This window comes from Salvia hispanica, chromosome 1, assembly GCF_029641045.1.
Source record: "Salvia hispanica isolate PSC_SH4W2 chromosome 1, Shi_PSC_v1, whole genome shotgun sequence".
In the NCBI taxonomy this organism is placed as follows: Eukaryota; Viridiplantae; Streptophyta; class Magnoliopsida; order Lamiales; family Lamiaceae; genus Salvia; species Salvia hispanica.
The window spans coordinates 21,995,273-22,008,186 of NC_142692.1; the positions used below are offsets into that span (position 1 = coordinate 21,995,273).

The 12,914-nt window shown below is 34.1% G+C and overlaps 1 protein-coding gene and 1 pseudogene across 2 annotated transcripts; both read left to right on the top strand.

The window, feature by feature from the left end:
• Positions 1 to 2,647: 2,647 nt before the first annotated feature.
• LOC125219413 (small ribosomal subunit protein mS37) lies at positions 2,648 to 4,519 on the top strand. Of its 2 annotated transcripts, none has more exons than XM_048121387.2 (3): positions 2,648 to 2,884; positions 3,843 to 4,019; positions 4,125 to 4,519. In XM_048121387.2, exons 2-3 carry the CDS (start codon positions 3,849 to 3,851, stop codon positions 4,194 to 4,196), a joined length of 243 nt encoding a protein of 80 aa, XP_047977344.1. In that variant the 5' UTR covers positions 2,648 to 2,884; positions 3,843 to 3,848; the 3' UTR covers positions 4,197 to 4,519. The 2 variants fall into 2 exon arrangements, with proteins under 2 accessions (XP_047977344.1, XP_047977342.1); XM_048121385.2 differs by having other exon boundaries at positions 2,650 to 2,914.
• Positions 4,520 to 9,191: 4,672 nt separating this feature from the next.
• Positions 9,192 to 12,908, top strand: LOC148933443 (uncharacterized; annotated as a pseudogene).
• Positions 12,909 to 12,914: the final 6 nt, after the last annotated feature.

The window sequence follows — 12,914 nt, forward strand, 5'->3', positions numbered from 1 at the left end:
TGACATGCTAAAATGAAGTATTTTGGGTTGATGGTTGTGCATAACCATTTGGTCTATATTCACAGTAAGATGGTTTCTAGTAAAAATATCACCAAATGTATTCATCATGATATCAATATTATTAGCAAGTGATTTGTGTGTGTAGTAAAATGAAAATTTAATTTTTAGCAAGTGATTTGTGTGTGTGTATCTGGACTTCAACTGATCACAATATAAAATAATTTCTTTCATTTATGTACTTTATTTATAGTTACCAGATGTAAGGAATAAATAAAGGAATAACAATTTTATTTCTTTTATATTTCTTGTATCTGCAAATAAATCATTATTTTATTTATATCTTTATTACATTATTACATGTTCATTTCATTTGATCATACCAGTACGAGTGTATGCAGGGACGGAGCCAGAAATTCTTAGCACGAGGGGCAAAAATATACATAAAGATAATTTAAACATTCTAGAAGGGGCAATTAATAGAAGATTAATATAAAAAATTCTATAGAAACTTATATATATATATATAAAGGTAGTTATATATGAGCAGGGGCATTTGCCCCATCTAGTATTTAACTAGATCCGTCCCTGAGTGTATGACCGTATATGCAATTAACTTTTAAATATATGCAACTTTTAACACGCACGCTATTAACTTTCTCATTTAAGTTTATTTTTCTATTTGTTTGGTGTTAATTAGTCATAAAAGAATTAGCACTTAAAAAAAACTTATAAGGTACCATTAACTTGAGTTGGAAAATTTTTAAAAATAACAACAATTTAGAATGTAAAATCAAGTGTTCATATATTAAGGACAAATTAACTTAATCTTTTACTTTTTTAAGACCTATATGCGTTCTCTAATTTTAGTTGGGAAATCAATAATAAGGATGCTTTTTGAAGTGTTAGTGATATGTTTAGAAATACAAATTGACGTATTTAATTGAGACATAACTTTTGGGCACGAGGATTAAAAAATTATGTTAAAAAGTAAGAGAGAGAAATAAAGTAGGAAATATAAAGAGAGAGTAAGTAGGTGACGGAATAAAGTAAGTGTGATTAGATGTTTTATTTTTTGTCAAAAGGGAAAATGACATAACTTAGTTGGGACATCCCAAAAAGGAACGCGACTCAACTTAGTTGGGACGGAGGACGTACATTTATATTAAAATATGTAAAATTTTGAATAATTTTTTAGTTAACTATGGTTTGTAGAAAAAGTTTAACGATTGATTTAAGTGAAATAATTGTATTTGACAGGTGTAAAGACAAAAAAAAAGACGATTCAAACTTTGACCCTGCCTAGAGTTGTCAACTGGGCCGGCCCAGCCCATCAACGAAATGAAGCGGGCCTGGGCTGGGCTCATTGTTTGAAGTGGACTCCATTTAGGTTATTTTGTAAATCCAGGCCCAGTCTGAGCTCATCTTGTGCATGAGTCATGCTAATATTCTCTATATTGTTCCAATGGATGGTTGTGAAGTTTATTTATAAAAGTACTACTCCTGTGTTGGTATTCAAACCTCAATCTCTAATGAATAATTATGGAATAGGATTTTTGAAATTTATTACTCCCTCTGTTTGCACAAAAGATGTCACACTTGTGGGACGACACGAGATTTTAGGAGGTTTTGTTTTGTGTGTTAAATGAAGAGAGAAAATATAATTTTTATATTCATGTGAGAGAGAACTTTTTTCAAAAAGGAAAATGTGACATCTTTTGTGGAATAAACTAAAAAGGAAAGTGTGACATCTTTTGTGGGACGGATGGAGTAGTTAGTTCATACTTATATGCCATCGTCTACTTACAATAGTGGCTATTCCTATAGTTATGCACTTTTAGATAGAGTGAAGAACATGAAAAATGATACTATTAATGTAAATTCGGCAAATGACCTTAATTATTATTTCAGTTTAGATTTTGTGCAAGTGACATAAATACAAGTAACAAATTATACAGTACGTTTTATTTTTAAGTTTAATATTTATAAAATCTCTTTAATCTACATAAATAAAAAAAAATCAAATAAAGCACGGTCCAACCTACTTGCCAAGTGGTCCTAAACTGGGCCGGGTTTAACAAAATTAATAAAAGCTTGGCCCAACCCAGACCGACTTAGACACGGGCCTGGACTGGTCTGGGACAAAATATAGGCGGGCTTTGGAAGGCCCGAGCCGATCCGGCCCACTTGACAACTCTAACCATGCCAGGAGTGCAAGTTCAGAATGGCAGAGGCATAAAAGAAGGATAGAAACAATAATAGTATAGTTTGGAACATATAAAAAAAACGATAGGCAAAATAAGAAGAAAATTAAAATGAAAGCGGACAGAAAACACGACTGTGAATACATTGGGATGATCAACTTTACTTAATTTTATTCAAAACCACATAAATTAAAATAAAATTTTATAGATGTTAAATTCAATTAAATAGAAACATTGATACCAAGAATTACAAATATTAAGAAGTTGTATCTCAAAAATGGCTTCTGAAGTTAAAAAAGAAAAAGAAAAAGAAAAATAGGATGTGAAATAAGAAAATAGTTATGGAAAATAAATACGGCCCATTATAAAAATAGCCCATTTTCGTAGCTCTTTTTTAATTTGATTTTAGTACTGTAATATTTTGTACGGCATTATTTCCCTTAAAAAATGACGTAACGATGAAAGGAGTTTTTTCCTATGAATTTTCATTTTCATTATTTTGTTTGAGCTCATTGCTTCACCTCTGAAAATCAGAAACCACACCCTTCGCCGCCGCCTACCACCATCGTAGATTCCATTCCGCCGCTAGCTACCGGACGCCGCCTTATCTCCAATTCTTACTCCCTATCAGATTTTTCTCGAACTCTTAACGAGGCGACGCGACCAACTGATTACCACCGTCTGTGCGTAAAATCAATCCGTTTCCTCATCGTGTAATTTCTTCTCTCTACTTGTTCAATGTGGTTCAAATGAGACGCTTTTCTATTCTTCGGTTCGTGTTTGGGAATCGATTTTTGAATTGGGGGTTAAGGGTTTTCAGATCTGATGTGATTTTATCTTTATGTACCGCTTTCAAATCTCAGTTGCTCAATTCACTGATTAGCATGCTTCTTATGCTCTCCAGTCTCCATCGAGGATAGGTATATCATATTTGTGGCTTTGTTTTGGATTAGTGTTAAGTTTGTATAATAGCTATTGAGTTCAAGGCCTGTCTCTATTGGATTTAAATGAAGATTGGAAAATAGAAATTCAGGCATCTACAAGTATTGACTAATCTGTTGATCAATTAATGTGTATACTGACTAAGTATGATTTTTTTGCTTTCTTCAAAGTGATTTTAGCATGAAAATTTATTTCATAGCAATATTGCTGGTTTTGGTAATTTGGAAAGCATCTTACTCCTTCTCCAGTCTATGCAAAATCAGTTGCTTTTTATGGAACTACATGTTAAATTTTCACATCTAACATCTTCTCCACAATAATGAAGTTTAGATGCTTGATATTCTTCATAAGAATAGTAAAACCTTTCTAGATTTCAATTAAAAATACACCTACGTATTAAGAAAATTGATCCGAGACTGAAATTTCTTCTCTTTATCATTTTGTTTCAGTTTCAAAATAGCATTTTCTCGTGCCTAATTTTGTTTGAAATTCTCTATTCAGAATCTGATCTAAGAAGCTCAAAATCTGATGGTTTGTTTGGACTATTGTACCCCTTCATAATCTCATCCACGCAGCTGAATAGCTAGTTTCTTGGTTAAATGATCTCTGATTATTGTAATATTGATCTGTATATTGCTGCTCGTATCTCTGGATCGATGAATACATTTTTAACATTGTCTTATCTGTGGATCTAAACAGGGAATAATGGGCAGACAAGGTTCTCAGCTAAAAATCAATCCAAAGAAATTCGGGAACCTTCAGAAACCTTGCATGAGAGAAATGATGTCATTTCTTAGTTGCTTGGCTTTAACTCAAGGCGATGATAAGAGATGCAGCCGGCAGAAGTCTTTGTTGAGCGCGTGCATGGATGCTCAGGTAACTCTAGTTCTGGCAGAAATGCTAAAATTATTTGTATTCCAATAGATTTTTCTCAACATTGGCCATCTCTGCTGCTAACGTGCTTGTTTTTCTTTTCTGCAGACTACCAATAAACGAAAGCCTTGGGGCAGCATTAATTATCACCTTCAAAGGCTTAGCAGGGGGAAAAAGTAACGACGTTGGCTTCTTATGCTTTCCTAGTGTTACTGTGTTCGTGCAAGAATAGTAGATCTACAAATGGTGTCCTCATGGAGAGTCCCTGGTAATTTTTGTTTAATGGATTTTAGAGATCTCTTAAATTTTGTTTTTCCTTGAGCATGTGCACCACTCGTCGGTTTCACTTTGATCAGATTGTTCACTATGAAGAAATAAGGATAGTATTTCTATCCCTATAAAACTACCTCTATAATGTACAATCTCAAGCATCCGTCAAATACTCATGTTCGTAATTATAGCATATTTGAAAAATATTCCAGAAATTTGGATATCCTGGATTATTCAATAGGGGTTTTTGTTTACAAAAATACATAAAATTTAACTCGCAGTAAAGTTGACAAAATTAACACTGATTGATAGTTTACTATCGATTTGTTAATTTTGTCAAAGTGGTTAGGTGGGCCATGACGTGAAACATGATCAGCAGAAATTATGAATGAATGCAGACTTTATGGGAATTCATAAACTGTTGGACTATTGAAGGAGAGCGATTATTTATATTTTCTGTTTAAAAATAAGAGTGGATTTCATCAATTGTTTCTGTATTATGTTAATTTATATTTGTGGTTTGTGAAAAAAAAAAATACTAATAATCTCTGATTTTAGGGTATGATTAAGTATGTCCTCCTTTTCACTTTTCTTTACTATGCTCCCAAACCTTCTACAAATATTTTAGACTTTATGGTGTTGCCTGAATACTTGTTTTGTGATTTATGTTTGTATTTGGAAAGTGCTGTTATAGTTAAGTTCTTTTTTTTTTTAATCATATTTTGATTCTTCGTTTCTTTGATTTGTTTTCAAAGTACCTCAAACAATATAAAAGCATAATTCGTCTCTACAAAATCTAAATATTTTAAAAGTTTATGGATCATTGGCTATTTAATAATAATATAGTAAACACAATTAGTTTACTCTTTTATTAATTGTGTAGTTTACTAATCATTATTATTAGAATCATTATCATAAATGTAGGCGTTTTTATGTACTACTATCAAATAATTTTCTTAAGATCAAAGCTTTCACTTTCACTTTCAAAATACAAATCTTTAGTACAAAAGCGAAATGCTTATATTGTTTGATATAAATAAAAAAGAAATAAATGTAAATATGTAAAAAATAAATAAATATCATAGATATATAATAAAACATAATCACAAATCGAATACTTAAACATAAAGTATTTGATAGCAAATTGTTTCTCAAAAGGTAAAAAAATGGAAAAGGATCTTATATATGATTACATTCTAAGTTTTAAAAAATATTGGTGATGTAATTTTACAAGTAGGGAGTGGCAAAATGGGTAGCGGGTAATGGGTGATTCCCATTTTGACCCGATATCCGCCGGATATTGGGTACCCGCTATCCGACGATAATGGGAAACGGGCGGGATATGTAGCGTGTTTTAGAGTTTTACGGGTAGCGGGTACCCGTGCGAGTATACTGGTTAGTCCCGATAATATCCGATATTGCTAGTATTAGCTATATACCATCTTTTAATACTTTATAAAATCTAAAAATTCTTTTGAAATACTTTTATATTCTAATGACCATACAGTTGAAAACTCACCGGAACTAGTTATAAAGTGTCCGGTCACTTTTATTCTCAATCAATTCAAAGCTTACCATCAAAATTTAATACAGTAAATTAGGGAACATTATCGTCCATTAGGATTTTCAAATTTTTGGGTCAGGTACGGGTACCCGCAATATCGACACGAGTATCGGGTAATCCTGATATGTTGCGGGACGGGTATTGAGACAACAAATTTAGCTGACATCGGGTACGATTACTCGACTTGTTCAGTGTGGATACCCACGATTACAAGGATTACACGTATGCAAACAGTATAATTCATTGATAATTTATGAAATCCACTCTAAAATTGAGGAGTAATATATAGAGTTTAATCCCTAAGGTGTATAAGTTTTAGTCTGTAACATTTTAAAATCTCATCTAAGGTCTTTTAACTTCGATTAAATATCGTTTGAACTATTTTTTCACTATTTGGATTTTTTTTGATGAAAATACCCTCTAAATCCATGTAGGACATTTCAATCTATTTTACTCAATCTTCATTAAAATTTATCTCTCTTTTTCATAGAAATCGCAAACCACCAAAAATTGAGCACAAAATAACAAAAAACCAACTACAACAACAGAAGAAAGCAAAAAACCACAACAACTGCAGAGCTAACTTAAAAAAAGAAGACAAAAAGAAAAAAAAAGCCAAAGAGAAAGAGACCAAAACCTAACTAGAATAAACCACTCAACTAGCCACCATGAACATCAACCAAGAGTCATCGAGACTAAGATAAACAACAAGCAAAGAGCAAGACAAGAGTCAAGAACTCCCCTAACTAGTGATAATCTTCTGTGTGGGTTTGTTGCTCTTGCCCACGTTCTGATGTCATCAAAATTTTTACAACATGTCTAAGCGAGAATGGAAACTCCGGGCACAATCCTCTCATCCAAGTTCCAAGGCGCCAAAAAATAATTTTCTTCTCAAAGTCTAAGTTAGGCTTGAAGTCATGAAAAATGATCTTATTATGAATTTTCCAGATTGACCATGATATGTGACATAGAATAAGAAAATTTAGGTTTGCTTGTCAATCTTGCTAAATAGATTACCTTGCTAAGGATAGGATGCAAGCTCTTGGTTGTTTCTGAAGTCGCATACAGATATTTCATCAATCATAACAATGGTGCCAAAAGTTGCTTGAGATTTTGTAGCTGAAGAAGAGATGTTCAAAAGTGGTTGGGTTCTCTTTGCAAAAAGTACATCAATTATATTCAACTCGACTCATGCCTGATTCAAATTATCGAGCTTTGATGTTTAATCTTCCTTGTAGAATAAACCACACATGTAGTTGAGGTTTAGACAGGGCAAGACTCCTCCATGCCAATTGTCCATGATATATATGTAGCTGATTCGTCCTCTTCTATAAGTTTCGTGACTTGCAAAACAAAGTTAGAACCAAGATACACTTCGAATGAAGCCAAGACCAGATTCTCATATCCCTCGTGTTTATACTAAATGATATGAGATTCATGACTGAAAGGATTTTTCCCAATAGTTCCTTTCCCAAGCAAACAACTTCCTCCTACAAAGGAACGACCATTTCCACAATAAAGTTGTTTTTTTGAGTCGAGAGTAAAAACAATCTAGGGAATAGAGCTTGTAAGTTCGCTTCTCCAACCAAATTATCTCTCTTTCTTTCTTCTTCCCCCTTTGTTCCTTCTCCTTTTCTTTCTTCTCCCCCCTTTCTTCATTCTCATTTTAATGAAAAAGAGAGTAAAATAGATGGAATGTTCTTCATGAATTTGAGAGTATTTTCACCCAAAAAAAGTTCCAAACAATAAAAAATAGTTAGAATTATATTAAATCAAAGTCAAATGACCTAAATATTTTCAACGTAACAGTACAAAATTAATACCTCAGCAAAGTTCAAGAACTAAAAATATATGTTCCCTCTATAATTAAATAAGCATAAGTTGTTTATGCGTAGACTAACCAACATATACGTATAAACGCGTTTACCTTTTCTACTATAAAACTTACTTAATAATTAATATGCGTCTAAACGTGTTTACCTTTTTGACTAAAATAACTTTATCTAAATTCCTTACTAACGATGGTTTAGTAAATATTGGAATGTACTTCTATTGAAAATTATCAGTCAAAAAAAATATTATTTGATAAATTAGAAACATACTTGATGGAATGTAGGAATATTATTTTCCATTATTATACATATATCACCATTATTAGCAAATTAAGAAAACCAGATTCAGTTAGAAGACTTATTCAGCAAAGCTTCATTTATGCATAGTGGAAAAATTAGAAATTAGACCAAATTTATCAATAAAAATCAGATTTTGTATTCAAAATTAGCAAATCGGCCCCAATTTTTAGCTCAATCCTCAAAAGGTTCACAAAAAGGAACTAGAACTAAACATGCACGGTTAGAAACGATTAGCTCAAGTTTTGAGATTAAAGAATAAAGACAGCTTTTTTGTTTCAAGATTTTGACATACCAAAATTAAAGAAATTGAACACTGGACAATTGAGGTGGAATATCAAAATGGAACATGGTTGTAGGAAAAAAAAAACAATTAGTTTTTCCATAGATTTTGGAACGAAAGAAAATATACTCCGAGATTAAGTGGTTTTGCTTCTATGGATAAATAGTATCTCTACCGTGCGATGCGCGCCACATTGTACTTTTTAATAACATGTATTCTCTCCGTCCCATAAAAATATGTGCACTTTCTATTTTTGTTCGTCCTATAAAAATTATGAGCACTTCTATTTATGGAAAGTTATTCCAATTTATTAACTCTATACATCGAGTCATTTACAATTTACTCTTGACACCTTTCCTTCCTCTTGAAAAATATAGAGTAACAAAAAAGAAAGAAAAGAAACTGAAATAAGGCAAACATAGAAGACAAAATAAAATAATTAAAAACACAAATAAAATCATAATGCTGAGAAATAAGACATTTTTTCACTACCTTGAAAATTACTTCACAAATGACACTTTTGATTACCAAATCAGAATTTATAGAAAATATGCAAGATATATAGAAGTGTGTGCATTGTGTAGCCCAGCCCAATATCCAGTTAGGCCCAAGATGAGAATCAAGAAGCTAGTTCAAATATCTTGAACTAGCCGTTGGAGCAAGAGAGAGTTAGTTAGAGATTCTGATTCTGTTTTTCTTCCCTTTCTCTTTTCTTGATTGTAGCCGAGAAATGGCAGTTAGTAGAGGGTGAATGTATAGTGCAATCTCCATACTTTTCTTCAATAAGATTTACACAATTTCCCTCAAGATTTCTCTCATATACGAAAACCATCCTTCACGGTTTTCTATAGTTGATCATCAATCAAGATTCATAACAGTGTGGCGCCGTCTGTGGGAAAGGAGACGCCGGAGAAGGATCGATTGCAGAAATGGCAGCGCGGTTGGAGGCTGAGAAATTCACCGGAGCCAATGACTTTGGGCTTTGGCGATTGAAGATCAAGGCATTGCTGATACAGCAGGGGTTGTCTACAGCATTGGAAACCAAGGAGGCTGATCAGAAAAATGCCGATGAAGTGCTCGATGAAAAGGCAAAGGCCAAGCTAGCTGAGATTCACGCTAAGGCACATAGCGTGGTCATATTATGCCTCGGTGATAAGGTAATAAGGGAGGTTTCAAAGGAAACCACAGTAGCAGGGGTCTTGACCAAGTTAGAGAGCCTCTACATGACAAAATCGTTCGCCAACCGGCTGTGTATGAAGCAGAGGATGTATTCATATAGGTTCTTGGAAGAAAGAGGCACCGCGGAGCAGCTTGAGGAGTTTAATAGGGCCGTGGATGATCTTGAGAACATTGATGTTCAGATCAATGATGAGGATAAGACCATCATGCTACTAAATGCCCTGCCCAAAAGCTTTGATCATTTGAGAGATGCAATGGTCTATGGAAGGGAAAAGACCATTACTCTCACTGAGGTGCAGTCAGCCCTGCGAGCTAAGGAGCTACAAAAGGGCTCTGCCAAGCCCCAAGAAACAGCCCCAGAAAGTCTCTATGTCAAGAAGTTCAAGAAGGGAAAGTTCAAGAAAAAGGCTGAGGAGGTGAAGGCCTCTACATCAGATCAGAAGGAGTCCAGATCGTACCATTGGTGTAAAAAACCTTGACATCTAAAAAAGGACTGCTATGCTTGGAAAAGGAAGCAGGCTAAAGGTAATTCTCACCCCACTTCTGATTGTGTTGAGGAATGTGATGCACCAGAAATTTTAAAAGTCATGGAGAGTGGGTTAAGTGGGGTGTGGATTATGGATTCTAGTTGTTGCTTTCACATGTGTCTGTTGGCAGGGACGGAGATACCGGCGGCCAAGCCACCGCTCCAGCGGGGGCTTGGCCGGAACCGGACCCCTACCCCCCCCTATGCAGCCGCGCCCCGTCGGATTTCCGCCCCGGCTTTGGATAGCCTGAATTTTTATGTATACTGCGTCTGTGAGTTTCTGGAAGAGGCGAAGAGGTTGAGAGACCCCCAATTTGAAGAAGACGACACATGGTGAAATTGGGCTTCTAAATTGGGTCATTAATTATATTGGATTGGAGTATTAGACTTGGGCCTTTAATATATAATGATAATAATAATAATAATAGATAAACTAAAATAGCCTTTATTGAATATAGAAGCCCAAATTTATACTACAAGTAACGTTTCTTCTTCTCCAATTAAAATCATATCGGAGGCGCACGCAAATTACAGCAGCCGCAAAATCATATCAGAAATCAGAGGTCAAGGGTCTCCTATACTTGTAGAAAAATTAAAAGGTTTGATTCTAATTGTGATTTTAACTTTTTACTTTGATTTAATGGCATGAAACCTAAAATTATTTATTATGATTTTAATTCTGTTGCTTGAATAGGAAAAACATAATTAACCTTTGAGAATTGTGATAATACAAGTTTTTGAATCATTACAATTTGATATATAAAAATATGCAGTTGTGGCATGAATTTAACATAAATGTTTTTCTAATGCAGTATCTTACTTTCTTATTAGTAGATTACACGTTGCAATAATTTAAAATGTACGAATGCAAATTATCTAATTAATCTTGTTTATTCTTGGCTACAGTTATGCATCGATATTTTAAAAAATCAAGGAATGATTCAACTTCTAGTTCGAGTATTGCAACCCCGAATTCGACTGTGAACCAGGATGGAATCAATGTTGCAAGTTTTGAAGCTAATTCTGAAAACATAGTTAGTGACCCGAATGCGATTTTGAATCAAGAAAGAATCAATGTTGAAGTTAATCCGGAAAACATAGTTAGTGACCCGGGGCTACGGAGTCCTATTGCTAGTTATGATGTTCAAATAAGGGATCGCATTCGAAGAGAATATGTCTCTAAGGGGCCTTGTCAACCAAAAGGTCATGTCTTTAGGAAAACTTCGTATGGTAAAGAGAAAAGGAGCTTCCAAGCTAAATGGTTTGAAAAACATATATGGTTGGAATATAGTGTTGAAAAAGAAGCGGCATTTTGTTTTTGGTGTTATCTTTTCAAGCCTATTAATGCCAATCGTTTTGGAGATGATGTATTCGTGAGTACGGGCTTTAAAAATTGGAAAAAGGCGCTTGCTATTTTTAGAGACATGAAGGTTCAGCAAATAGCACACATGATCAGGCCAGAATACTTTTTGAAGGGTTTAAAAATCAAAGACAAAGTGTTGATTACAATTTGAGGAAATATGATAAGGAAGACGAAGTCAACTACCGCATTCGCTTGACTGCTTCTTTAGATGTGATTCGATTATTGTTAAGACAGGGATTGCCATTTCGTGGGAATGATGAATCATTTGCGTCTACAAACAAGGGAAACTTTCTAGAGATACTTAAATGGTATTGTGAGCATAAAGAAGAGGTAGCTGCAGTTACATTGGAGAACGCTCCACGTAATAATCAGATGACTAGTCCTTTGATTCAAAAGGAATTATCAAATTGTTGTGCTGTTGAGACTACGAAAGTTATTTTGGAAGATATTGAAAATCGCAAATTCTCTCTATTGGTTGATGAAGCGCGAGATTCATCGATAAAAGAGCAAATGGCTTTGGTTATTAGATACGTGAACAATAATGGAGAGATTATAGAAAGATTCTTAGCCTTGGTACATGTCACTGATACTACAGCAAAGTCATTGAAGGAAGGGATTGACTCAGTGTTTGCTAAGCATGCTTTATCTTTATCACGGTTAAGAGGTCAAGGCTATGATGGTGCATCAAATATGCGGGGTGAGTACAATGGTCTGAAAACCCTTATACTGAATGAAAATAGATCTGCGAAGTACATCCATTGTTTTGCTCATCAGCTCCAACTAGTCGTGGTAAATGTTACAAAACAACATGGTGCTATAAGTGATTTTTTCACCATTGTCACTATGATTGTAAATACATGTGGAACATCTTGTAAAAGGAGAGACAAACTACGACAAGCTGAGCATGAGAAAATTGTCAAATCTCTAGAAAGGGAAGAGATTAAAAGTGGAATAGGTTTAAATCAAGAGATGAGTTTAAGGCGGCCGGGTGACACTCGATGGGGATCACACTTCACTACTTTGCTTCGTCTAAAAGGTATGTGGTCATCGGTAATTGAAGTACTTGAAAATGTGTATGAAGATGGTACTAATCCAGATAATAAAGGTATATCAAAAACATTGAGTATGAGGCTTGGAAGCTATGACTTTGTTTTTATTTTACACTTGATGATTGAGTTGCTTGGGTCAACAAATGATTTGTCAAAAGTTTTGCAACTTCGGGATCAAAATATAGTTCAAGCTATATCTTTGATTGATACAACTAAAAGGACTTTGCAAGACTTTCGGGAGAATGGATGGAATCAATTCGTGAGACAGGTTGAAGAGTTTTGTGTGACTAATTCCATTGATGTCATCAATATGGATGATGCCGTCAAGTTTGGTGTGCGAATGAAACGAGGGGAACGCGTTACAAATTATCATCATTACAAGGTGGAGGTTTACTGTCAGGTACGATTTCTATTTTATTTCTTAGTTATGATTATTATTAAATATTTCTTTGTATTCTAATTTCATACTACTTATAATTATTAGGTTCTTGATTTAGTTATTCAAGAGATGGAAAATCGTTTCCCATAAACAAAT